We start from the raw sequence: 26716 nt of genomic DNA on the forward strand, positions 1-26716 counted from the left end.
CCAAGACTGTCCTGACCTCACTGGTATTGGAGCGATCAGAAACCAGCCCATTAGCACTGGTGAAGAAGCTCAGCTATGAATTCTGCTGGAGGAGTGAGTTGGGCAGGGAGGACCGTGTTCTCCCCTGGTATTTCACACCTCATGTTCTCATGAATGTGATTGGGTGGAGAAATCCTCCAGAGAGACCAAGTGGGGATTGGAAGATGAGTGGTGTATCCACAGACTAAGAGGTATTAAGTGGATGTTCAGGTCACCAAGACCTGTATCTCATTCCGTATGCTAAGAGGAAAGGGCATGTATGATTTCCTTGGCTTTGAAATTACCTCAGCAGCATCAGCTATAAAAACAGCCCCCAGTTCAGCAGGTTCCTGGTTCCCACCAAAGAGAAGGCCCTGGGCTTGCTACCTGGTGTCTTCTCACAAGCATTTTTCTTTTAGGGACATGAAATGGTTCTGTAGAAGTGTATGTTAAAATGCAGAGTTTGGTAAATCTTTGCACAGCAAATGGGAAAGAGCCTGAATAATAATTTTCACAGAAAGGTTCAAAAGCCATACAGGGAAATTATATATTTCGGCAGCATTTCTCCTGTTTACTGCATTAGGAATTAACCCTAATTGTGGGAGATAAAATACCTGAGAAAGCCTCCCAGTCAACCACTTCTTTTGCAGCAGGAGTCTCTCGTGTTATGACTGACCTTTCAGGACTGATTTTTCTCTGTTGATGATCCCCTTTGGAAGGCACTGGGCAGCCCTGACTCAGTGAGCATCATATTTAATAAGGCTGATTTAAGGTAGTGTCTGCTTGATTGGTTTGGTTTGTGGAGGTCTTTGATTATTTCTTTGGTTGTTTTTATGGTCTTTTGATTTGTTCTGACATTTTTGGGTCAGTTGCCACCGGGTTTAGAAGCAGGTTTGTGGTCACGGCCTCGCTCAAGGCTGGATTAATACATATTTATAAATAAATAAAGAGCCTCTAATGGAAGCTGTGGGCACCCCAGCACTACAAAGCACTGTTCTCTGCTCCTTTACAAGCTTCTCACACAAGTGTAATTCTCTTGACTGATCAGGTTCCCATTTGCTTCTCACCTGCGAGAACAAGCAGAGAATCCAACCCATAAAAATCCAATAATACACCCCAAAACAGTTCAGCTTTTAAGTAAAATTTAAAAAGCCAGCTAGAACAGTTTCTGAAGGAGAAACTTCAGGAAGGTCTGAAGAAATCAGTCAGTCCTGCGGTATGCCCTAGGGATCATCCAAGTCAGGTACGGTCAAGCTAAAAACATTCAGCATCACAAGCCGTGAACTGAGTGCTCTGTCCCCTGGTCTTTGAACCCTTGCTCTGCTAGAAGAGTTTGTGATACAAAGGCACACTTGGAAAAGGTTAATTTGAACTGGTTCATTAGTGCCAAGGAGCAGTTGACGTTGGTTTCAGCATTAATCCCATTGCTTAACTCAGAATGTGACAATGTCAGTTCCTTTGTTTTCTGGGAAAGGGGGGTGAAAAAGGTGGCAAAATGTGTAGTCAGTGGGTTCTGCCCCCGACCAGCCTCATCCTCACCCAGGGTAAGCGTAGCTGGAGCAGATGCTGTGAACTGTCTGTGCTTGATTTGGGTCTGGACCAGCCAAGCCAGAAGCCATTCGTTTCCTTTCTTGTCGGCACACCCCGAATCAGCGCAGGCGTTTGGCTGGAGTTTAGGCAATTCATATGTTTTTAAATGTTTCAGCATCTAATGTAGCTGCTGTGGCAACCCACAGTACAAAAACGAATAGCTTTTAAAAATAAATCCGAGGCCGGTGTGGAGGTAGGGAGCAGAGAAAGGAAGGAAAGGGGAAAAGCAGTTGAAAGGAAAACGTAGGTCATTAAAGTTGTCCTAAAAGAAAAAAATAAAGGGGTTGAAACATCTGCTGGAATCATGAGCAGGTTTTTACCGATACTCAGCAGTTTGTTGGTGATTCAGTGAAGAAATTCAGCCGTTCAGCTTTCGCTAGTAACTGCTCACCAGGGTTACTATTAAGAATTACTAAATGCTGGAGAGGGCTTTCCCTGCCAGTGCAAATACAAAGCTCCTCTAGAAGGTCCCGTCAAGTTCCTGCAGCGCAGATGTGTTTGCAGGATTGAGTTTTGTTGCTCTGAGGGCAAACCCAAATGAAACGAGGATGACTTCGGCAGCCAAACAAACAGCCTACCTTGAGGTTGTCCTTCTTTGTCTGATGATGCTCAACCTGGCTGACCTTCAGAGAACCTTCTTTTTGCCTCCCCCACTCCAGGACAGCCCATTAAAAAGGTGTAACAAAGTGGGCTGGAGTTTTGCAGAATAAATACCAGCTGTATTCCTGTATGAAAACTGCAGAAAATAGTGGTGGAAAAGATCTGTGAGATTCTCTGCTCCCCCCGGGCCAGTGAAGAGCTGTTTCATGGCATGGGTTGCCACGATTCTCTTTCAGTTTAGCTTTAACGGTCTGCTGGAGTAGTAGCAATGAAAGATGAAGCTGAAAGCACAAATTTCACTCTGTTCTGCTGCCAAAACAAAGAGTTGTTCCCAGGTTCCTTCCAGAGCTCTGTGAAATGGCAGCAACGTTTTCAACCTCCTGGGGCTGAGTCTCTTCGCTGTGCACTTGGAGGCCAAGCTGCCACCTCCAGAAGAAGAATCCCCTCACCCCTGTCCTACAGTGCACAAAAAACTCCATGTAGCATCCTGTCATAGCTGACTCCTGCAGACAATAAAGGTCTGCTTTCTCTGTGCCATTGCTCCAGAGGGGCAGGGGAGCCCCCAGAGTCACGCTGGGACAGTGGGTGCTGAGATCACGGAGGAACCACTGAGAAGTAGGAGGACCCTCCTTGAAAGCATTGCTGAGTCAAAGGCTTCTTGGCAGGCGTAAAGCTACAGTGAACTAAACGCCCCACAGAAGTCCCTACAAAGCACTGGGCACAATCCAGCTGGTGGATTGTGTTTGGTTCCATTTTAGGTGGCTTAAAGCATCCCACTGCCAATCCAAAAGAGTATGGGTCTCACGGGGTCCTGTGTCATATCTGCCACCCCATGGAAGGCATCTCAGCTACCTTAGATCACCTAGGCACTTCCATTGAGCCAACAGCAACCTCTTAGCCACAACAGCCCTGTTGGTTCACCCAGCTTACTCCCACTATGGAGTTTATTAAAAAGGGATCAGGCACAGACGTAGGCTGATCTCCAGAGGTGGGGAGGGGTGGTGGAGGCAGAGCTTTAGCGTGTGTGGGGCTGTAGCTCTCAGTGTCACCTGCGGACAGACATGGGACACTGTCATTGAATCCACCAGAACTCCGTTCTCTGTAAACCTGAGGTGGATGCTTTGAACCACAGCTGTATCTGAGCAACACCCAGTGATACGAATGAAAAGCTTGTGGAGATGGCATTTGCCACTTCTTGAGCTTGCCTTTCACCTCACAGTATGGCCATCACCTCCATACTCTCTGATGAAAGGATGTACTCGGTTTGTGCGAACAAGGGGATTGGAGCAAAGAAGTGGCTTCACTATAAACTCATCCCTGAGCCTAGAGGTGCGTTAAAGAGGGCAAATGCTAAGCCCCTCCTGAAAAATCAGCTGCTCGAGTTGGGGACCCAAAAATGGAGTAGCTGCCCCTACTTTGAGATGCTATTTCTTGCATAGCTATTGATGCACTATCCCAAACCAAAGTAAAATCAGAAACCCTATCGATAAGTTCCCCTAAAGAGCTGGCGTTAGAAATGCTGTCGTGACATCTGAGCAACAAAGTTTGACTTGATGCACGGACTTAACTTCAGGGGAAGTTGCTGCGTAATTGCCACTTGAGAGATCAAGCCATTTAGAGATCCAGTTTAAATATTTTGAACTACATCTTCACAGGAAACAGCTACTGTCCCAGAAGGACCTACGGGTTGTTGTTGTTTTGGTGTGTTTTACAGGAATCTTGCTAGGTAATTTTGTTCCATTACATTTTTTTCATAAAACAGACACTGTAAGTGGATTGAATGAAATGTTTGCTACCAGGATAATTGCAGTTCTTAAGAAGCAGGCTGTATTGTCAAATGGTTTCTCCTAGGCTTAATTTCCCAAAGATGCATCCCCAGGGCTTTGTAAACTGTACGGTTATTTACCATTGGGAGCTTTCATGGGAATGGTGTATCTTTTTTTCCTGGGATCTTTACATGAATAATTTTGTTGCTTTTATTTTTCTGGATAATGATTACAAACGTCTTTGTGTGCCCCACTGTCCAATCTCTGTTAGCTTAAACATTAAGAATTTGCCGTAAACAAACATGACTGGGTAACACCTGCTTCATGTCATAGTCTGATTTCTTTTTTGGAAGGCCTGCATCCAGGCTTTGGTAAAATTACAAGCACTCCAGATGTGTATTCTGCTGTCAGCTGGCCTAATGAAATCATTGTTTATTGATAGGTTCCCAAGAGTCGGATAGTTCTCAGTCTGCCAAGAAAGACATGCTGGCTGCACTGAAATCCAGGCAAGAAGCTTTGGAAGAGACACTGCGCCAACGCTTGGAAGAACTAAAGAAGCTGTGTCTCCGAGAAGCGGTAGGCGATGGACGTTTGATATAACTCGTAACACTTTGTTGCTTGCATTGTTATAGCGTGCTCCTTGTTTGGAGGTGGTGTGGAGTCAGGAGAAGAGATTCCTTCCATTGTCACCTTTTGCAAAGCCCATTGTGTAAAGGCCTCAGGAAGGTCCAGCTGTTTTGGCTCCAGGTTGCAATGTCACAGTACATTTGCCCCTCAGAGGAGGGCACCCCATGTCAGCTGGGTACCCAGTTGGCTTGGAGCTAGGAGGGTGCTTAGCATCCATGTCTGCTGTTCAAAATGGTGTTCATGATGCATTCAGACAGGCTTCTTATAGACTTTGTGGGAATATGCAGCTACCTAAATGGGATATGAGTCCTGTGTACTGATAATCACTTCTCAAATGCTTTTGAATTCATTAGCAAAAAAAAACCACAGGCTGATACACTTTCTTCTTGGAGTAGGCCTGTCCTTAGGTGCTTTTCTTCTCTCAGCACATTCTTACATACAGCACACAAGGTCTCATCTGCTCCATGCAGACTCCATTTATCCAGTAAGGTCTGGATAGGAATGGTAATGTGGTGGCAAACCTTGCAAAGAGGAAATAACTCGTAACACTTTGTTGCTTGCATTGTTATAGCGTGCTCCTTGTTTGGAGGTGGTGTGGAGTCAGGAGAAGAGATTCCTTCCATTGTCACCTTTTGCAAAGCCCATTGTGTAAAGGCCTCAGGAAGGTCCAGCTGTTTTGGCTCCAGGTTGCAATGTCACAGTACATTTGCCCCTCAGAGGAGGGCACCCCATGTCAGCTGGGTACCCAGTTGGCTTGGAGCTAGGAGGGTGCTTAGCATCCATGTCTGCTGTTCAAAATGGTGTTCATGATGCATTCAGACAGGCTTCTTATAGACTTTGTGGGAATATGCAGCTACCTAAATGGGATATGAGTCCTGTGTACTGATAATCACTTCTCAAATGCTTTTGAATTCATTAGCAAAAAAAAACCAGGAGAAGAGATTCCTTCCATTGTCACCTTTTGCAAAGCCCATTGTGTAAAGGCCCAGCTATTTTGGCTCCAGGTTGCAATGTCACGGGACATTTGCCCCTCAGAGGAGTGCACCCCATGTCAGCTGGGTACCCAATTGGCTTGGGGCTAGTAGGGTGCTTAGCATCCACATCTGCTGTTCAAAATGGTGTTCATGATGCATTCAGCCAGGTTTCTTATAGACTTTGTGGGAATATGCAGCTATCTAAATGGGATATGAGTCCTGTGTACTGATAATCACTTCTCAAATGCTTTTGAATTCATTAGCAAAAAAAAAAACCACCAGCGGATACCCTTTCTTTTTGGAGTAGGCCTGCCCTTAGGTTTTTTTCTTCTCTCAGCACATTCTTACTTACAGCACACAAGGTCTCATCTGCTCCATGCCCACAGGCTGATACACTTTCTTCTTGGAGTAGGCCTGTCCTTAGGTGCTTTTCTTCTCTCAGCACATTCTTACATACAGCACACAAGGTCTCATCTGCTCCATGCAGACTCCATTTATCCAGTAAGGTCTGGATAGGAATGGTAATGTGGTGGCAAACCTTGCAAAGAGGAACCACTGTGGTCATCCCAGGACATGCAGGCTTTATCCAGTAAGGTCTGGCACTGCTGGAGAGGAATGGCAGGGTGGTGGCAAACCTTGTGAAGAGGAACCACTGTGGTCATCCCAGGACATGCAGGGCAGCTCAGGAACTCATCTCATAACCTACTCACTCACCTGCCTATTCGTTCTTTAGAGATGGATTTAATGTTTGGGGAAGTCACAACCCTGCTGCAGATGTGTGTGGAGGTTAGCAGCAGCGTACACTTGGGTCATTCAGCATTCAGTCCTTTGTTTACCAGGCCTGAAAATCTGAATTTAACAACAAATCGTGATATGTAACATAACAGGAAGCTGGCTGCAGACAGTGGGAGATCTTTCAATTGTTGTATAATATTTGATGTGTATTTCGCCTTTGACAAAAATAGGGGAAATAGGTCACTGATTCAACTGTCATTGCACTTTGTTTCAGTCTATAGTTTTAATGCCAACAAGAGTAAGTTGTGGAAAACACCTCTTAACAGAGAAAGTCAGCAGAAATCTCTGCTGCCCCAGTTGTCATCAGTTACTCCATACCAGCAGTCCCTTCCCACCTGGGAAGTCCTGGCTGACTTCAGCAGAAATCTCTGCTGCCCCACTTGTCATCAATTACTCCATACCAGCAGCCCTTTCCCACCTGGGAAGTCCTGGCTGACTTCAGCGAATGAGCTGTGCTGATAAAGGTCGCAGGACCAGATCCAGTTTCCTCAGTCCGTGGAGCACAGAGCTGAGATCATCTGCAGGAAGCAGCCACAAGCTCTTCAGGGGCTGAGAGACAAGGTCTGGAGGGCTCTACTTACCCTGAAGGAATTTACCACCCTACCCTAACACTGCCTGGCTGCTGATGACTAATGCCCAGCAGCGAGAACACAGAGGAAGATGTGCCTGTGCCACAGTTGCAGGAGCTCACAGCCCAGTGCCTTCCCTTTGACTCCAGCCCCTTCTGTGGTGCAGCCTCAGGCACTTTGCGAGCAACTGGGATGCAGGGAAAAGCTCCTACTGGGGCACAGAGCCAGTAGTAAGGAGCAGTATCTCCTTAACGTGCTGCACCAAGGCTGCCCAGAGCCCATCTGTCAACACCTTAAGAGCAGTAGAAAGTGTTCGTGCTTTCTGTAGATGATCCGTGAGAGGCAGTTGATGGACACTTGGAACCTGACCCCGTCTTGCAACCTTACAGCTCATCCATCAGCAGCCTGCAGTTGGAAGTATTTCCTCCCAGGCTGCCCTTCATCCTTTCTGCTTTGGCATGGGAATGGCCAAAACAGAGGGAGAAGGCAAAGCAGGAGATAAAAAGGGGTTAAAAATGGGGGCATAATCAAATAAGCATGGCCAGAGCCATTCATAACAGTGGCATCAGGTTTCTTCAGGCCATCACTACTCCAGTTACTTAGTAATTTAGATTACGTTTCAGGACCGTGCCTGTGAATACTTCTCATCTCATGGAGGTAGCATGGTAGCCCACATTCATTTTGTTCTGCTCCAATCTTGGGCATTTTACACTTCTGTAAAATTAACTCTTTCCCCACCACCCTGCTTCATATTAAGTTAGGGGTTATAAAGAAAATATCCTTGTTTCCCTCAGGAAAGGATAACAGGAATCTGTGTCTTCGTGCAGTGCTTAGAGCCACATCATACAGAGAAGGGGAGTGGGACTCGTGAGAGGTTCCAGGAAGGCATTAACTCTTTCCCCACCACCCTGCTTCATATTAAGTTAGGGGTTATAAAGAAAATATCCTTGTTTCCCTCAGGAAAGGATAACAGGAATCTGTGTCTTCGTGCAGTGCTTAGAGCCACATCATACAGAGAAGGGGAGTGGGACTCGTGAGAGGTTCCAGCAGTGCCTCAGAGAAGGGGAATGGGACTCGTGAGAGGTTCCAGCAGTGCCTCTGGCAAAAGGGGGTTGTGCACATCAGCACAGAGCTGTGCTGCAAACCCACTTTGCTGGGAACTGCTGAAAAGGAAAGATTTGAAAAGGCCAGGTTCCTTGTGTTTTCTGGTGACCTGAAAAGAGCAGAAAGAAAAACCCCATTAGGGAGCCGGGGAGAGGCCGGGGCAGACGGGGGCCTGAGCTGCGCGCTCGCATTAAGGTCAGCTGCTGTTCTGTGGGATTCAGATGATTTAGGTTACTCTGCCAGCTGGATCCTCTCAAGGCTGATGCTAAAGAACACAAAAGCCTTTTGTCCTTCGTGGGGAGACTTCTGAGTACAAGGAGTCGGGCTGTGCTCCTAGTGAGGCTCCTGCCTTTTTCTGTAGGCATTTGAATGCCTTCAGTTCAGATATGTGTGGCTGTATTGTGTAGTCCAGGGGAAAAAACCCACAGCATTAGCATCAGCAGTGGCGCTCGCTGCTTCCTGTGTTCCAGATATTCCTCGGTTCTGTGGGGTTTGCTGCAGATTTTGAACAAATCCTTGCAAATAACCCCATTAGTCTGACAGAGCCTCATCTAATATTGCTGCGAAGTTGCCCGTGACTTCAGTGGGGTTTGGAAGGGGTTCTGATACATGAACTGTTATCAGACAGGTAATGAGGTACCAGGCACTGCTTTTAGTGACCATATTCACTGCATTCCTCTCAGACACATCATGAATCAGGTGGGAATGTTTTTCTGTGCGGGTCATAACCTGCACGGCTGTTGCCACTGGGGCTTTCTGACTCAGCAGACCTGCATCCTGCATAAAGGATCTGCTCAAACCCCCCTCTCAGAAGCAGCTCAGCAGATACAACCTCTTCTTTCCTGCTCACCCTGCAGCAGAGATGAAAGCACGTGTGCTGCAGTCTGTTCAGCCTCAGGCCCCGACGCCCAAGGGATGGGCACCACCTACAGACCTACCCTGGGCAGGCCACAAAAATCTGTATTCATGTGCACGGGATAAAGAAAAGTTCCCCACCCTCAGCGTCAGGTCCTGGGACAGGTTTTTTTTGCAGGGCTGGGTGCTCTCCTGTGTTTATCAGCTGGCTGAACTGGATATGGTGTTAATGAAAGCCTGTTATTTGACGGTCACAGTTCAAGAGGGGTGTTGTGCTTTGCTCTGCTGTAGGATTTCCCAGATCACTAACAGCATTTTTCTGCTTACAGGAGCTCACAGGAAAGCTGCCACGAGAATACCCCCTAGATCCCGGGGAGGAGCCGCCTATTGTAAGGAGAAGAATAGGAACTGCCTTTAAACTGGATGAGCAGAAAATCCTGCCCAAGGGAGAGGTGAGGCTCTGCCTTCCAGCCCCGTGTCCCCACCTCTGGTCTCTAAGACTTCCAGTGTGTGTCACATAGGAGCCATCAGTCCTACAGTCATTTTTGCTTTAAATTAATGTAGTTAGCCACAATGCCTTTTTTTTAATATCCATCAGAACCAGGAAGCAGCCAGAGAGTTGGTGCCCTTAGTTCAGACTCAAAGGCTAAACCCTCAGGGTTCAGCCCTGGCTTTGCTAGAGGGAACGGAAAGAGCGGACTGGAGCAAATGCAGTGCCTTGTGTGAGCAGGGAGCACATCAGGAGCCACCTGGGCCCTGCTGCTGCCCTGTGTTGCTGTTGCAAACAGCCACTTGCTTTCTGCTTCAGTAGCAGTCCCAATTCACATCGCCCCTAACGGGGAGAAAAGCATCACAATTATCCCTCTTAGCCCTGCGATAGCAAGATGAAAGCATTTTGCTCCCCAGTCCTTAAACAAAAGAGCCTTCGTCCCTACCTATGGGGAGCTGGAATTATGTTTTCCTAAGTTTGCCAAGGAGTGTTTGTTCTCTCCCCTTGCTCCCACAATGTGCTGGGTCAGTGCCCTGAACCGTGGCTGTGAAAACAGGCCTGCAGCAGCTGTAAGGCGGGACCGGATTCACAGAAAAGCTATTGTCTGCAGAGACGCATTTGTCTCAAGACACTTGTGTATATTCCAGTTCTTGAGTTTCCTTTTAATTTTTGTAAGAGGAGAGACTGAAGCTGGTGCGACTGTGCGGTTTTAAGGCTTGGTTCAGCCAGGGAATTAACTGTTTGTCGTTTTGTTGGCATTTTCCTCCTGCTGAAAAAATAAACAGCTGGAGCTCTTTAGTTCTGTTCTCAATGGAGCCTGGGAGAGGAATTCCACCGAAGTCAAATATTCATGAACTAGCACATTTAATTAAGCTTTTCAAAGGGAAGCACGGCTTAGCTGAGTTACTCCTAAAACCCCTGCAGTCTGTTGGCTGCTCAGTTATAACCTGATCTCCAGCTTCCCCAGGTCTTACTGCTACAAGGCAGCTTTTGGAGCCAGCGGGTGAGGAATCTCCATACTTCAGTGGCAGGGTGAGGTGGGGAGAACGTGAAGGTAAAGCAGCTCCTCCCCGTTGCAGGCGCTCTGCCTTTTGGCATCAGCAATCCAAACACGCTGACTCAGCTTTTCTCTACCTCCCTTTACATCTGTCAGACTTTAAGTCTGTGTTGAAAACCATAAATTTCTGCTCTCAAAGAATGATGTTGAGCTGTGTTTATTGGGCTGCCAGTTGGAGAGCATTTAGAGAGGCCAGCGATGATTTTCATGCGCTTTTCAGCAAGTGCAAACACTAGAAACTCAATTGAAAACAAAAGGTGAAATACTCCCTCAGTCACGCAAATCTATGACTGATATTACCAACTGTGACAAGGACCTGGAGCAAGGCACTTCCATCTGAAGGCAGATGATAGCCCTCATTTTCTGAGGCTTTATTTATAGTGGCCTCACTGGAAGAAAATAGGCAATTATGGGCAGAAGGAAAATGAATATGTTTTTTTCTGAGATATACTGAATGATTTAGAACTGAACCTGTGAAGGTCTGAATTGACAGCTCACATCAAACTCTGTACCTTTAGTAAGAGCTTTGTCAGAGCAAGACTATGGTATTTTTTTTAGTCCTATTGTATATTTTGGTAATCGCCGCTCCCTGGTCCGTAATTCCTGGTGCTGGGAAGGACTTTGCCAGAAGATAGTGAACCAGGTTCCAGGCCTTAAAACTCCATGGTGTCAAATTCACTTTTAGTAAGTTTGGCACTGATAGAGCTTATAAACTCTTCAAAGCAAAAAGTGATCTGTTAAGGGGGGGGTGGGTTCAGTCTTCAGTAAAGTGAGGGAAATTATAATTATAGATTTTAGGCAATGCTGATTCACCACTGACAGCAGAAGGATTTTTTTTAAGTCGGAAGCCCAGAATAAAAACTTCAGTCTGATTAATTCCCACAGCATTCACTCTTGCAGCACACACCGCTGCTAAACCAAGAGAAAGAATTTGAATTTGCGTAATGGGGATCTCCATGAATATGTGGCTGTCAGTGCTTGCGGTCTGAACTCCCACCATTCACTGGAAGTAAAAAAGCTTGGCGTTTTTTTCCCTAATTTGCAATGTACTGGGTTCCCTTTTCGAGCAGGCTAACACCAAAACCTCCATCAAGCTGGGGAAGGTAGCCAGATCCGTTGCAGATTAGCAAGTACCTTTGAAGCTCACAGCTTGGGGTCCTGGTGCAGACCAGGAAGCTCTGTATCAGCTTCTGCGGTGGCGTAAATTGGCCTAAATCGCTTGACTTTAGAGGATAACTAAAAATCAGTAGGTAGCTTCCAGGGTACACCTGGTTGCAGTTAAAAACTCTGCTGAGACTCTGCAAGGACTATTGTTGGAGACGCTGGTCCTTTTTGGCACACAGCTTGCTGTTACACACCCCTTGCTCTGAAATCACCCCCCCCGCCTTGTAACTCGAGGAGAAAATTTTCTGGTGTAATCAGTTGCAGTGGCCTATAATTACTTCAGCTCATACTCTCCCCTGAATTTTGACAGCCATACACCAGGGAGAAATTAACCCATCTTTGGTGGTTTTACATAATTACTTCAGCTCATACTCTCCCCTAAATACACCAGCCATACACCAGGGAGAAATTAACCCATCTTTGGTGGTTTTACCCCAGAGGGTTTGGTGGGTGCCAAGCAAACATGTCAAGAAGGTCAAAGCTGTAGCTTTGCATCTATACATAGCACTGATATCAAATGGGGTTCAAATATGGAGAGAGGAGCCAGGGAGAAGGAGCAGGTGGGAGGCAGGTGTTACCCATGGATGGGTGTAAAAGGATGAACGTGTCAGCAGTAGAGCACCGTTGAACTAGGCCATATTGAGCTGCATGAAAGGCCAAAACAGCACAGCAGGGTTAGGGCTGGAGCACACATCTTCCTTGTATGGGTCCCTTCCACCACCACCGGGCACTCATGTGAGCAGATGAAGCTGAGATGGATGTGCTCAGGGAGGCCCTGAGATGAGGAGACCAGCATGATTGTGGGTGCTTGGCTGATGGAGAGCCTTGGTTGAAGGCCACTGGCCAAGTTCAGGGGGAGCTTCCCCATAACTGGGCCTGGAGAGTTTGGTGGTAGCCAGAATCTGCTTGCCTTTTCCCAGGAGGCAGAGCTGGAGCGCCTGGAGAGGGAGTTTGCCATTCAGTCCCAGATCACAGAGGCTGCCCGGCGCCTGGCCAGCGACCCGAACGTCAGCAAAAAGCTGAAGAAACAGAGGAAGACATCCTACCTGAACGCGCTGAAGAAACTGCAGGAGATCGAGAACGCCATCAATGAGTATCGCATTAAATCTGGGAAGAAGCCAACCCAGAGAGCCTCCCTGATCATCGATGGTGAGTGGGGGCTCAGCGGAGGGGCTCTGGAGGCCAAGGAGCAAAAATTTTTGCCTTGAACCCGCGGATTGAGGCACGGATTTTCCCTCCTTCCTCTTCCCTCCCCTTTCTGGAGGACTCCACGGGCGCTGTTGGTCAGGCTGTCCTCTCCCACAGCAGTGTGCTGTCAGAGGGGTGTCCGGGCTGCGTGCCCTGCGTTAGGGGTGTGCTGGTTCACAGCACAAGCAGCAGTGTCACGCTGTAGGTGATACGTGTGTCAGGAAAGCAGACTCTGACTCCTTTGTTCCCCTATAGAATCGCTCTGTTAAGTCTCCTCCGGAGTGGTGCTGTACAAATGTAATTAATGTTAGCAGATTGGGGTGAACTCTCTTGCTGAAAGGCATCTGTAAAATCAGAGTGGTAGCGGTGTCATTGCTGTGTTCCAATGCTTTTTTTCCTTCTTTTTTTTTTTTTTTTTGAGTGCTTTTTTTCATTCTTTTTTTTTTACAATGTAATTCTCAGAGCACTTTATGGTTTACTGGGTTGTTGATTGGTTTTTCATGAAATCCATTAACTTTCTGCCATGGTTCTTTCTCCCTTGCTGATTTTGCCCTTTCCCTTTGACTCGCAGAGCTTTTCTCTGTGCCTTTGTAGCAGGAACTGAGATTAGAGCTGCTGTATTTGTGACCTGGGTACCAAGTCGCACCGCAGTCAGGGATGACAGAGGGCCGTGAGGACACGGGGTGGGGGAGGCAGCTCAGACCTGTGCCCGCTGAGGACGTGAGAGCTTCTTGCTGCTACAGAGGATGCTCTGAAAGCCTTTCCCTGAACTGGTGTGTGCCTTTAGTTAGCAACAGGGTGATCGTTTTAAGAAGGCAGAGATCAAACCCAGAGTCTTTAAGACCCGAGATATAAATCTCACTAATGGCACTGTGCCATTTTGCATCCTCTGGGGATCTCAGCTCTCCCTCCGCTGTGACTCACTCTTAATCCCCATTAATTGAAAAGAGTTAGCAGATCCTTGAAAGGCAGCGAGGCCTGGCCTGCAGCTCTGCCCTCCCACACTGCGAGCGGGGCTGAGTCAGTTGTTTATAGGAATCTTGCCTCTCAGCTGTGAGAGGAGGAAGGTGTGGGTGACTGCTTAAGGCTAAGACTCAGTGGACAAAGGTCACAGTTCAGCACTCAGTCGCTGCCATTCTCAGACCAGCTGACCCTCTCTGTATTTTCTTCCCCTCAGAAGGAAACATTGCCAGTGAAGACAGCTCCCTCTCAGATGCCCTTGTTCTCGAGGATGGTATGTTGGCTGCTGTGTGTTCTAGAGGGCAGGAGGGAAGCAGGGAGGGATGTGTGAGCTCCTGATTGACGCTCAGAATAGAGGAACTGTTCTGTGTAATAATCCACTCAAACATCCCTCTACCAAAAGCGCTTGCTTTCCCCCAACTCCACCTTGGAGTCAGACACCAGACCTGGACCAGTGAGTATTGCTGTGGTTACTGCTCTGAATTCTTTCAAAAGACAGTCCCAGACTGCCACTTATTTGCTCTTAAGGTTTCAGTTGTTCTACTGCATGGCACACTCTTGCTGCCTGTTCCCTCCCAAAATGACTTCTGAAAGTCAGGTCTTCAGGTTGCTCCCTGACACAACCAGGGGAAGCAGGGTGAGGAAACAGGCTCTGGAGGCGTGACGGTGTCCCCCGGGGTTGTGCTGCCGTTGGAAGTATCACACAGCCATCGCTTCTCTCCCTTCTTCTCTTCACAGAGGATTCTCAGGTCACCAGCACAATATCCCCTCTCCAGTCCCCACACAAAGGACTCCCTCCCCGGCCACCCTTGCACAACAGGCCTCCTCCTCCGCAGTCGCTGGAAGGTCTCCGCCAGATGCATTACCACCGCAATGACTATGACAAGTCCCCCATCAAACCCAAGATGTGGAGCGAGTCATCCTTGGATGAACCCTACGAGAAGGTCAAGAAACGCTCCTCACACAGTCATTCCAGGTGAGTCAGCTATCTCAAAGCTCCATCACAGAGATATCCTCTGCTTTCTGGAGGGACGGGTGCGAGCCCTTTCAAAATTTCCAAAGCCATCCCTTCCTAAAAGGAGACTTTTAGGTGTTTTGGCCAATAAGCATGTCATAAAAATAGGCTGTAGCTATATGGTTGCTGCTTGGTATCTCAATTTTATTCTAAAAAAAACATTTAGAAAGAAAGGATGGTGGATCATTTTGGGGCTTTTGATAGGCCTTGGCCTTGACCTCTGGCTACTGTAGAAGTGCAAGCTCTGGGATGCAGCTCAGAGCAGCAGCTGACCCAACTCCCACTCATCCCCACAAGATCACAGGCACGTGCCTGAGATCTGGAAAGAGGCTTGGGAGCCCCTTCCCCAAATTCCTGCCCAGGAACTGAAGCAGGGTGTTTGTTCTGCAGCAGTCACAAGCGGTTCCCCAGCACGGGGAGCTGTGCCGAGGCGGGAGGGAGCAACTCTCTGCAGAACAGCCCCATCCGGAGCCTTCCCCACTGGAATTCCCAGTCCAGCATGCCGTCCACGCCGGATCTACGGGTACGCAGTCCGCACTACGTCCACTCCACGCGGTAAGTCTTCCCAGCTCCGCTCTCACCGTGCTTACCCTGAAATAAATATTCCTTGCCTTATCCTTCCCCTGGGGTATGAATTAATTCCCAGTTCAGGAAAGATCACAAACCAGTCCTGTTCCCATCAGAGGCTCGTGTACTGTTGCCAGTAGGGAATGTCTCCTGAACTGAGATCCTGAGATCCCTTCAGTTAAACACGATCCTGCTCCTTATCTCTCCCTTAAAGTAATCAAGCTTTTCTTCTGCTAGGACCTTTCATCTCAGGGACTGTTTCTAGGCGCTACAAACCCCGTGCCACTTTTTAAAGGGATGTGGTGCCATTGCTAAATTCTGCATTAAATTCCTCCATGGATCCAGCTGGAAGGAACACGTTGTTTCCTGTCTGATACAAGATATCGGGTAGTGTTAATTCTCTCTCACAGATAAAATGTGTGCACTGTGTATAATCTTACTTGGAGAGAGAGCCCGTGTAAAGCAATCCATCCCAGGATCCAGGTGGCAGTGGAATAAGCCCAGGGTTGACAGAGGAAAAAGCTGAAGTGTGTAAGGGAGGTGATTTGCTGTGCGTGGCCCAATTTGATGCCAATTTTCAGCAGGATTTCTACAAACTGTTCTGTTTAGTTGCTATGTTGCTCTCGTGGCAAACTCCACGGAGGCTGCGGGAAGCCGAGCAGTGCCAGGCTGTGTGCTGTTAGGTATCCTGCCCTCAGGGGTGGCACTAACATCATTTATCTTGGCATAAATCAAGAGTCAAGCCAACACTTCCAACTTGGGCAGAGACAATACGAGGCGTTAAGGCCCTGGGTTAAGTTTTGGCTGGGAGTACCTTTGGAGAGTGCAAAATCTGTTAACGCTGGAGCCAAGCTGCGTGAGAAACGAGCCTGGCACAGGGCTTGAGAAGTGGCCTTGACCGTGTAGGGACCATTTGGGTGTTTGGAACAACCATTTCTTGGCCTGTGGCTCATTCATGAGCTGCACGCCCTGGCCTTGGCCATTCATCATGCGGGTGTGTGGCTCATGGCAGGGTGTTCCGGCTCCTTGAACGGATGGCTGAAGCTCTCCAAACAGAATAGAGACCACCCAGACTTGGCTGTGAATTGAGCCTTGTAAACTTGTGATTCAGGGTGGCTGCCCAAAGGGCTGTCACCCACTGAGAGTCTTACACGTGCTACCTACAGCTGGGCCCTGGGAAAACCTACCTGCTTCACAGGGGTGACTTTCTCAAAGGCCAGTGGACAAATCACTGCATTCTGGGATAAGTATGGGCAGTCTGTCTGTCTGCCTCACACCAGATGGGTGGTACCTGTGCAGGGCATTCATGGGCCACTTGCAAGAGAATCCCACCACCTTTGAGGCTTAAGGCCTTGGGATTTGCAGAGCTGGAGCGAGGTGAACCTGGTAGCACAGGGATGGTGCTGATCCAAACAGCTCTGTCATGGGGCTACACCAGCAAAGCCAAGGCTTGAGGTCCCCGGGTTTTGCACATCAAAACTGGCTCTTTCCCAGGGTGGCAAGCCACAGGGGAATTGGGCTGGGCAAGGGTTTATGTCCTAGGTGGTGCTGCAGTCTGAATGGCACCACCAAGGAGAGGAGAGGAACAGGAATAGGACCTAACTGCCCCAAACACTGCAGCAGGGAAGCAGGTTGCTTTGCAGCCAGAAGGGGCTGAAGGGGTCCAGGTTTCCAGTGCCCTAATAGTCCCTTGCCTGGGAAGCTGGCCTTGAGTGCAGAAGGGGATGGAGGGTGCTTTGTCCTCTTGACTTATGAGCTTCGATGGTTTTTTTCCCTGGTACCTGCAGGTCAGTAGACATCAGCCCAACCAGACTGCACAGCTTAGCTCAGCACTTTAGACACCGGAGCTCCAGTTTGGAGTCGCAGGGCAAGCTCCTGGGCTCAGAAAATGAGACGGGGAGCCCCGATTTCTACACCCCAAGGACTCGTAGCAGTAACGGCTCTGACCCCATGGACGACTGCTCTTCCTGCACCAGCCATTCCAGCTCTGAGCACTACTACCCCGCTCAGATGAACCCCAACTACTCCACCCTAGCAGAGGACTCCCCGTCGAAAGCCAGAGAGCGGCAGAGGCAGAGGCACAAATCGGCAGGCAACCTGGTCTCTTCCAATTCAGGGAGCATGCCCAACCTGGCTGCCAGGAACGGGACGGGACACCACCGCGTCTACCTGCACAGCCAGAGCCAGCCCTCCTCCCAGTACAGGATCAAAGAGTACCCCCTGTACATCGAGGGCAGCTCCACACCCGTGGTGGTGAGGAGCCTGGAGAACGACCAGGAGGGACACTACAGCGTGAAAGCACAATTCAAAACCTCCAACTCCTACACGGCGGGGGGGATGTTTAAGGAGAACTGGCACGGGGATGAAGTGGACTCCGTCAGGCTCACCCCCTCCCGCTCCCAAATCATAAGGACTCCGTCTCTGGGCAGGGAGGGCCACGAGAAAGGCTCGGGTAGGACTGCGGTGTCGGACGAGCTGCGGCTCTGGTACCAGCGGTCCACGGCCTCCCACAAGGAGCACAGCCGCCTCTCGCACACGAGCTCCACTTCCTCGGACAGCAGCTCCCAGTACAGCACATCTTCACAAAGCACCTTTGTGGCGCACAGCCGGGTCACGAGAATGCCTCAGATGTGTAAAGCAACATCAGGTGAGAGCAGGGTCCGGGCACAGGGGGGTGGGAGGGACAGGGGGGCTTCACGCAGCCCGGAAAGACATTGAGGTGCTGGAGCGGGTCCAGAGAAGGGCGACAAAGACGGTGAGGGGTCTGGAGAATAAGTCTTATGAGGAGAGGCTGAGGGAGCTGGGGTTATTCAGCCTGGAGAAGAGGAGGCTGAGGGGAGACATTATTGCTCTCTACAACTCCCTGAAAGGAGGGTGTAGAGAGATGGGGTCAGTCTCTTTTCTCAAGTCACAGGCGACAGGACAAGAGGAAATGGCCTCAAGTTGCGCCAGGGGAGGTTCAGGCTGGATATTAGGAAAAATTTTTTCACTGAAAGGGTTATCAGACATTGGAATGGGCTGCCCAGGGAGGTGGTTGAGGCACCATCCCTGGAGGTGTTCAAAAGACAGGTTGATGTAGTGCTGGGAGGTATGGTTTAGTGATGATGCTCCTTGTTTGTTGTGTGGGTGTCTATTTTTGTCAGTTAGGTTGATGGTTGGACAAGATGATCTTTAAGGTCCCTTCCAACCTAGAAGATTCTGTGATTCTGTAATTGTGCCAGGCATCACGTCCCCAGCTGGAGAGCAATGCCAGACCGTAGCGCGTTATCTGGCCTTCACATGCTGCTCACCAAGCCCGTAGGCGTAACGCTGTGGGGCAAGCCTTGTCCAAGACACTCATGAGCTGAGAATTTTCCATGGAAATCATCCCTTTGCAATGATGGGCTCGAAAGACAGGGAGGGACCAAAGTCCTGTTGTTGCCAAAGTCTTTCCTCAGGGCGCAGCAGGGGTTTGGATGGTGGCACTGGGGACTGAACATGGAGAAACCATGGGAGGGGTCACTCTTAGTAATCACAGCGAGGGGAGCGATGAAGCAAGCCAGGGCTCAGCACAGACGATGAGAATGTGTCCTTGGTGAAACACCAAAAGCATGAGAAAGGTTAGATGGGGAGCATCCCAGCCCCTCCACCCCCCGTGAAAATGTTTGAGCGATGACATCTTTGTGCGCTGCAGAGACTTGGTTTTCCCATGCAGCTCCAGTAGCTGTGCTGATAATAGTACCCTGAAACTCAGAGCGCTTAAAGCTTGTGCAGTATCATGCCTCTTTGTCATGTACGGAGCTTTGCGCTGCTCTGTGCTGTTAATATTAAATGGTAAGAAAACAGTCAAATTCATTAAACTGAGGAGGCCACTACGTGTTATGAAACAGTCCAAGGTTAAATATTTACTGGCCATCAGTCACCACTGGCCCAGCCAGTTTGGATAGATCAAGGACTTGCTAAAAACCTGAATCCAGCCCCGCGTGGACAGAATTGCTGGTTAATCAGAGTTTGCACCGTGCCCATCCTCACCCTTCCATGTACCTCAGCCTTGGCATGGGAGACACCATTACTCCAGCCTTGCTCTCCACAGGCCACCCCCGAGCAGACCAGTGCATTGTCCACCCGTGCAGGATGTTGGCCTTCTGGCATCCCAACATCATGTCTGGTCCATGTGGGGCTTTGGACTTGCTGCTGACGCCAGCGTGGAGTCAGAGAGACAGTTTAACACCTTGTGGGCCACTAACAGCTGGCGACACCAGTGGGGCTTTGGACTCGCTGCTGAGGCCAGCATGGAGTCAGAGAGAGAGTTTAACACCTTGTGGGCCACTAACAGCTGCCCGAGAAGAGGCTGATTTATAGGAGGCCCAGATGTGGACCAAGACACAATCAAGTAACTGCTGGAACCATCCTGTGTCTCCATATGAAAAATTTGTCTTCTCTCCTTTGATGAATTGCCATTTCTATTCCAGCCAGCAGCACAAAATGCTCGAGCACTGGAAAGTTTTTCCTTGCTTAGGTTTGGAAATTGTACCAGTTCAGTTAGGTACTCCAGAAAGGAAGATGGTGGGGTTGGGGAGAGAACACATCAAAAGTGCTGTCAGTCAGCCCGTTCCCCCACCCAGCTAGGTCTTTCCATCTAAATGTGGTACCTGGGCAGCACAGGGGTACGTGCACTCAGCAGTCACAGCTTGTCGTGACCAGTTGGCAGCCTAGATTGGGTTTGTGTTGAAAGTCAGCTCCCAGTTACAGGGGTGGGAGGATACTGACCTCGGGGGCTGACGGCTCCGAGGAGCAGCTTAAAATTGGGTTTTCTCTTCAAGTGTCATTTGGCAGCAGCTAAAGAATTTTAACAGCACAGAAGGGGATGCCAGGTAGAAACATCCATCGTTTTAGCTGATTAGCCCTAGCTGATAGGTCTGTTGGACTTCACGCTGCCTTTCAAAGAGGATCATACTCCTAGGCATATGTTAAATTTAGAGGGTCAACACTGTATGGACTTGAGGAGGAAAGATCAGCCGGGCAGATTGCTTAGCTAGATCCTCACCGGGGAAACTCCCCCAGGAACCACGGCCCATGGTAGGTTTATCGTTCAGCTTCCTTCTGTCTCCATTGGTAAGATAAGCCTTCCCCTGGTCCCACAGCAGTAGGGTCAGCAAAGCCCAACTTCAATTTATTGCAGATGCACAGTGAAAAGTAGTTTTAGCTTTTGAAATCTTCAGTTTTCTTCCTTCTTTGCACCTGAAGCAGTGTACTTGGCCAGACTCTTGCTGCTGCCAGGGACACCGAGCATCTCCCATCATCCCTGGAAGCAGGAGGCTGAGCCTGATGATGACCTGGGCCCGTGGAGATACGCAGCAAAACCGATGAGTTTTGGTGATGGGCGAGGTGTGGTGTTTCCCAGGCAGGCTCAGGAGAATCCAGGTGGTTATATCCCACTGGAGGCCGGGCTGGGACAAAGCATCCCTGCAGAGCTGAGAATGGATCTGGCCCACGATGCAGCAGCGTCAGCAGCAGGTTGGCTGCTCCCATGCCACGTTGGGGCACAGCCATCCAGGAACAGGACGAGGCCTGACTCCCAGGCCGTGTTTACTCACAGCGGGACACGTTTCTGCTGGTCTGACCGGCTGATGCTTCTCACCCACCCTGACCTTTGCGTCCTCAGCTCCCCAGTTAATTTTTCTCCACCCTCTGGTTGTTTTTCAGCTGCCTTACCTCACAGCCAGAGGAGTTCAACGCCGTCGAGCGAACTAGCAGCCACGCCGCCGGGCAGCCCCCACCACATTCTCACATGGCAGACTGGGTGAGTGGCCGTGGAGACCAGTTGGAGAGTTCATCTCGCTCTCTGCTGGTGAGGAAAAACCTCCCCACACACACACAAGCAAAGGGAGAGCATGGGTGTGGGGAACGTTTTCCAGGTTCTCCATGGCCTGACACCAACACAGAGCGTTTCCAGCCTCCCACCCGTGCTCTCGTAGCGGTGGAGCCCTGGTTTTAGGTTGACCAGGACATGGCAGTGCCATCTGCACCCAGCAGCGCTGCTGTGAGCAGTGCTGGATCCACAGGAGAAGCAGCCTGGCAGGTTCTTCCTGCTCGGACAGTCTCCTTCCTCCAATTTTTCATATGTCGAAATAGCTCACCTTTTTTTTTCTAGCCACCATCGTGCTGACAGTCCAGACCAAGGAGACCTTTGTTGTAAAAGCAAGGTTAGGTGTCTACCATATTTGTGTGTGCAGCAACCACATTTTTCTGCTAGGTTTTCCCTAGCAATGTGTCTTCATGACTATTCAGTGCATCTTTTTTCAGCTACCACTAACTTAACGTGCTTCACCAAAGCGTGAGTGAGTCACTACACACAGGTAGCCATTACTCATGTAAATATAGTAATTGGGTTCTTTGGCACCTCTTTGTGAAGCAGGGAATTTAAGGAGTAAACAAAAAGCCTTTTGCAAGCTCCCAGGAGCATTCTCTAGCGATCTCCTGTAATTCTGTCCTGCCACATGAGATAAAGATCATTTCCAGATCCCGTCTAACTCAGCACATCCCAGATTTTTGCATCTAAATTGATTTTGGTGAGATCAGCTAGATCAGACTACAGTCCTCAAAATACTGTAGGGCCTAGAGTAGGAAAACAGGTACGATCCCGAGTTGGAAATGGGACCAGTAACTTTGCAAACATTTCACTGTGCAGCCACCGGAAAATCTCATGCTCTTTAATTTCCCTGGTCACCTAATGGCCAAGCGTGACCTCTGCTTTTACTCCAGTGCTGCTCGTGACTGCACGTTAAAAGGGAGATGGGGAGAACCATAACCACAACCCCCTTAGGCCTGCTTTGGATTTTAAATTCACAGATTTGACATCAGGCCTCACATGGTCTTTGCGTGTGCTTCCAGCTTTACAACAGGAGAATTTTCCCGGTCCCATTTCACAAAAAAATCGGCAAAATGGCAGCTGTCTTTGCTGCACGCTGAAATTTCCACTATTAAGGGGTTGAGTTTACACGTTTACACTCAAATCTTAGTCGCAGTCTCCATCCCCATCCTAAATTCCTCTAAATATCTCCACGATGACCAGAAGCAAAACTGGTGAGCAGCCAGCTGAGAAATCGGTTTGGAAAACCCCAACTTTTCTTATTTTTCCATTCAAGAAAACTCCCGCCTCCTGTCTCTCACAGCAAAAAAAAAAAAAAATTGCATCAAGCTGAATTTCACCAGCTGGTGGAAAGTCAAGTTATCCAGATTTATAGCTTCGGCCCTTCACCAACAACCAGTGCAAAAAGAATTGGAGATAAAGCAGCACTTGTTTCATGCCTGAGCGTAAGGCCTGAGGCGTGTGTGTAAATGCAGTAGGAGCAGATCAAGTTTGCCATTCGATGCACAACAAAACTCCTCACTGTGCCCTCCCAGCACCGCTCAAAGGATTGACAGTTCTCCCCAACGTGTTTGTTTTTGTGTCACTAACTTTTTTTCTAAAGATGATTCATCAACTCGTTTCCCCGCTGGATTAATAAGCTCGTAACAATGTCCGTGTCACTTCTTTTCTTTAACATTTCCTCTCTCCTCTCTCCTCCTTTTTTTGCTCTCCTTTGTTCAGAGAAGCAACAGACAACTCACCCACTATGGATGAGTCTCAGTCTCCAACCCACCAAAGTACTGATGACTAGAGGTATAGTAAGGGAACCTTTTGTTCTTTCATCCTTCTGCCTTACACTCCATGAACACAGGGTGAACAAACTGGCCTCCCGCTGCCCCCGAGGACCAGCCCTTTTCATTGGGGGGGCCCGTTTGTTTTGGCCACAAGGCTCCCTTCCAAGCTCCTGGAAGGACAATTTGAAAGCATCTCGAAGCCCTCTCTCTGCCTTTTTCAGCGAGTTTGCCCTGTGAAAGAGGACTTTGGGCCAGCCCGCTCCGTGTCCAGCGGGCACAGAGGTTGAATGGGCAGGGAGAGCGGGCAGCAGTGACAAATTTGGGGCTGGGGACATGTCAGAGCAGCGTGGGCAAAGTGCTGGGGGGAGAGTCTGGGAGCAGCATGGTGGGGAGACGAAGTTGGGTTAATTGGAGCTTGTGGGGCAGCCGGGCTGAGCTGCTGGCAGCACCGGGCACCCCTTCTGCCCCTTCCCTAGGGCTGAGGAGCAGCAGCTCTGGGCAGCAGCCAGGTTTGATGGAGCGAGGAGCAATCCTGGCCCCATTCCTGTGGGAAGACAGAGGGGGAAGGGTGGCAGGAACAAAAAAAACCCTCCGAGTATTTCTATTTTAATTAAGCTGCCGTGGTGTCTGACACTCTCATTTGAATCTACAACCATTCACAGCTGGCATCTGTCAAGTATTTCAAGCCCAGCTTTCTGGAGATAACCCTTAAACCTCCATACTCCAGCAGAGAGAGCCAGGGAAACAAAAGGCTCTTTAACATGCAGAGGGTGATGCCCTTGCTCAGGTTCCTCCCAGACACCGGTCCCAGGGAAACCTGGTGGAAAACAGGGCACAGGAAGCAGGAACTGCCCAACTGCATCAGATGGGAGCTGAGTCCTGCGGGAGGGGGAGGGAGCGAGGATCCCACAGTAAACAGACAGACAATGCATCTCCCACTTTTGGCCTCAAAACAATCTCTAGTTTGGAAGTTGGCTAAAATCAAAGTGTGAGGGAGAGACATCAATCCTGAATATTACTCTGCAGATACAGCAGTCCCTTTTCAAAATATCAACAAGATTTTGATCTCAGTGTTTTCCCCTGGCAAGGAGCTTGGCAGACTGAGCCGGGAGCTGACCCTGATGGGAGTTTTAAGATAAATAGCAAAGAAAAATTTCCATAAACATTCTCGTCTGCTCTGCGCAAGCAAACGACAGGCCAGGCAGCAGGAGAAGCAGTAGCTTGTCAGGAGCAGCGCCACAAGATGAGGACTAACCTACCTGTGACAAAAACACAGTCCTTTCCACATCAGAGCTGGCACCCTCCCACCAGTCGCTTCCAAGCTCATCCCTGGAAAGCCACCTAACTCTGGGATTGCCAGGGGATGCAGGAGCCTCTGCCTGGAGCAGGAGTGTGACAGGAAAGCACCACCACCCTCCTCCTTCCATGTGCCCGCCAGCTACTACAGTCCATGGCCGGGAGGGCTGCTCTGTAGACCTGCTCCCTGGAGAGCATCCTACTAAAAAAATCTCTTTACTCCCAACTTACTACCGAGCAGGGAAGCAAGAGAGAGCCCTTCGGGCCAGGCAGTGCTGTGCTCCGGGAGGGAGGAGGCCACAGGTAGAGAAAGCAGAGGCAGGTGTGGTACTAGGTGTTGGTGGGATGGACAGGGACAGTTGGGTTGGCCACAAGCTCTCCTCCCAGCAGCGCTTCGCTCTCTTACAGCACACCCCGCCAGCAGCAGGCTGAAGGCACAGCACTTCTGCCTGGTGCCATTTACAGCATCATCCAAAATTCAGGGTTACCTGCCCGCCGAGAGGCTCCTGAGCTCAGCTTTCTCCTGCCTCCTCGCCCCAGGCGGGTTGCTGGGGAGAATGGGATTGCTGGGTCAAGGCAGGGGCTTGCATGCTGATCCCACCCCACACGTCAGCTCTGGGGGTACCTGCAGTGGGGTCTGTGGATATCCTGCCTTCCTTCCCACCCGCAATAGAATGTTTTGTGTTGAACTTCCCGGGAGCCCTCATTATCCTAACGAAGTTTCCTTTCTCCTGCAGGAACTACAACGATAGCTGTTTCCTGGATTCTCCCCTCTATCCAGAATTAGCAGATGTCCAGTGGTATGGGCAGGAAAAAGCCAAGCCTGGGACTCTAGTGTGAACCCCTGACCTCAAGTTAATCACATCAATGCCATTCTGAGATCACCTCACTGCCTCTCATTTGCCTTACCCAGATGCACTGTCACCCAGCACCAGCTTCAACTCTAAGCACTTTTCTCACCATGCAAATTCAAGGCGACATTTACAGAGCACTGGCCCCGAGACATCCCCCACGATGGACAGACAGACCAACCACAAGACATCCCCCATGATGGACAGACGGACCAACCACAAGACATCCCCTGCCATGGACAGACGGACCAACCACAGCACATCCCATTGCCAGGCTGGCACACATCCCCCCCCCTGCAGCCCATGGTGTGGGGGGTTGCAGATGAGCAGCCAGCGTAATTATCAGTCAGCAATTTCATAATTGATTTTCCTTTGAACCGATGGAAGCCCTTCAACGCCCTTCAACATGAGATCTTACTGTTTAAGATCTTAAGATTTAAGATCTTACTGTTTTCTGCGGCACGTAACAGCAGTCAGCTTTCCACGACCGGCCACCTGATGCCAACAGAGCACTCGTTTAAAAAGGGAGGGGGGTAAAATGGGACAGGGGCTGAGAAATGGATACCCCAGTCCTGAAAGAAAGGGCATCTGTTACAAACGAGTAAAATCCCCCCGTCGGCTCCGCGCTGCCAAAGGTCGCCACGCCAGTTTGCTCAGCGAGTTCTAGCCACAGGAACATCCCTCTCACGTAACTCAGTGGCAGACACGACCCCCCCTCTCCTCTAAAACAGCTTCTCCTCCTCCACTTCCAGCCCACCTGTGCGCCAGTAAAACAACCCCATGTGCCCAAGAGGTCTGGGCTGGTATCTCAGCATCTACAAACTACTGTTGAACTGGACAAACCAGGTTTACAAAGGCATTATCTTAACGCAGAGGCAAAAAACTGCTACTCCCAGCACCTGTGGCTGGCACGGGCTGCACGCCAGTACAGAGAGGTTGGCATTATGCTGGTTTCATGGCGGGTTTTTCTTTTTTAAATATTCTGACGAAGATCAAAAATTGCCAAAAAAAAAACCCAACCAAACAACAAAACAAACCACCTTTCTACAAAGAGCTACAGCCAATAAATTCTAACCTATCCCTGCACAAAGCGTTAAAGGTGGAATCAAAGGGAAAGCACATGGCAATCTAATTGACAGGGTGAAGCTGCACCAACATATCTGGTCCCTCTCCTCTCCCCTCCCTCAGCAGCAGCAGTGTAGCAAAGGGCTCGGGGTGGGAGAACCGGTCTGTCGGGACAGAAAGGCTCCCCCCGCCGGGGCTGAACAACCAGCAGAGCGGGCAAAAAAAGGAATATTCCCAGTGCCAGAAGCCACCACAAAAAAGAGAAGGGAGGAAAAGAGGTGTTGGAGGAGAACAAGAGCCGCCGGAGAAAGGAAGGGGACCGGTACCGGAGCGTCACGGCGGGGGGAGCCACGAGTTTACACGTACTTTAGAGCAATGCTTTATACACGTCAAGCCATGGAACTTCTATTTTTTTTTTTTCAAAAGGCCTCAAAGACACTTTTGTAACAAGACAAGTGCACAAATCTGGGTGGAGGTTGAAGCTGGCACGTCGAAGTCTTCACCGTGGTGCTACGCTGTTTTTATTGCCACTGGATGGG

The 26716-nt window shown here is 49.5% G+C and overlaps 1 protein-coding gene across 8 annotated transcripts in view; it reads left to right on the plus strand.

Annotated features, from left to right (window-relative positions):
- The window catches only part of FRMD4A (FERM domain containing 4A), a 410059-nt gene extending 383933 nt beyond the window's left edge, over positions 1 to 26126 (plus strand). For 7 of the 8 annotated variants that reach the window (XM_014949098.1, XM_014949099.1, XM_014949100.1 and 4 more), the window contains 9 exons: positions 4417 to 4550; positions 9228 to 9350; positions 12530 to 12758; positions 13975 to 14031; positions 14496 to 14733; positions 15163 to 15327; positions 17127 to 17986; positions 21025 to 21121; positions 24999 to 26126. In XM_014949098.1, coding sequence (XP_014804584.1) covers positions 4417 to 4550; positions 9228 to 9350; positions 12530 to 12758; positions 13975 to 14031; positions 14496 to 14733; positions 15163 to 15327; positions 17127 to 17986; positions 21025 to 21121; positions 24999 to 25101 — 2006 coding nt within the window. In that variant the 3' untranslated portion in view covers positions 25102 to 26126. Of the gene's footprint in view, positions 1 to 4416; positions 4551 to 9227; positions 9351 to 12529; positions 12759 to 13974; positions 14032 to 14495; positions 14734 to 15162; positions 15328 to 17126; positions 17987 to 21024; positions 21122 to 22912; positions 22985 to 24998 lie in introns of all 8 variants that reach the window. The other variant, XM_014949101.1, reaches the window with a different exon arrangement.
- The last annotated feature ends 590 nt before the right edge of the window (positions 26127 to 26716 follow it).

Source organism: Calidris pugnax, unplaced genomic scaffold, assembly GCF_001431845.1.
Source record: "Calidris pugnax isolate Ruff unplaced genomic scaffold, ASM143184v1 scaffold125, whole genome shotgun sequence".
NCBI classification, from domain to species: domain Eukaryota; kingdom Metazoa; phylum Chordata; class Aves; order Charadriiformes; family Scolopacidae; genus Calidris; species Calidris pugnax.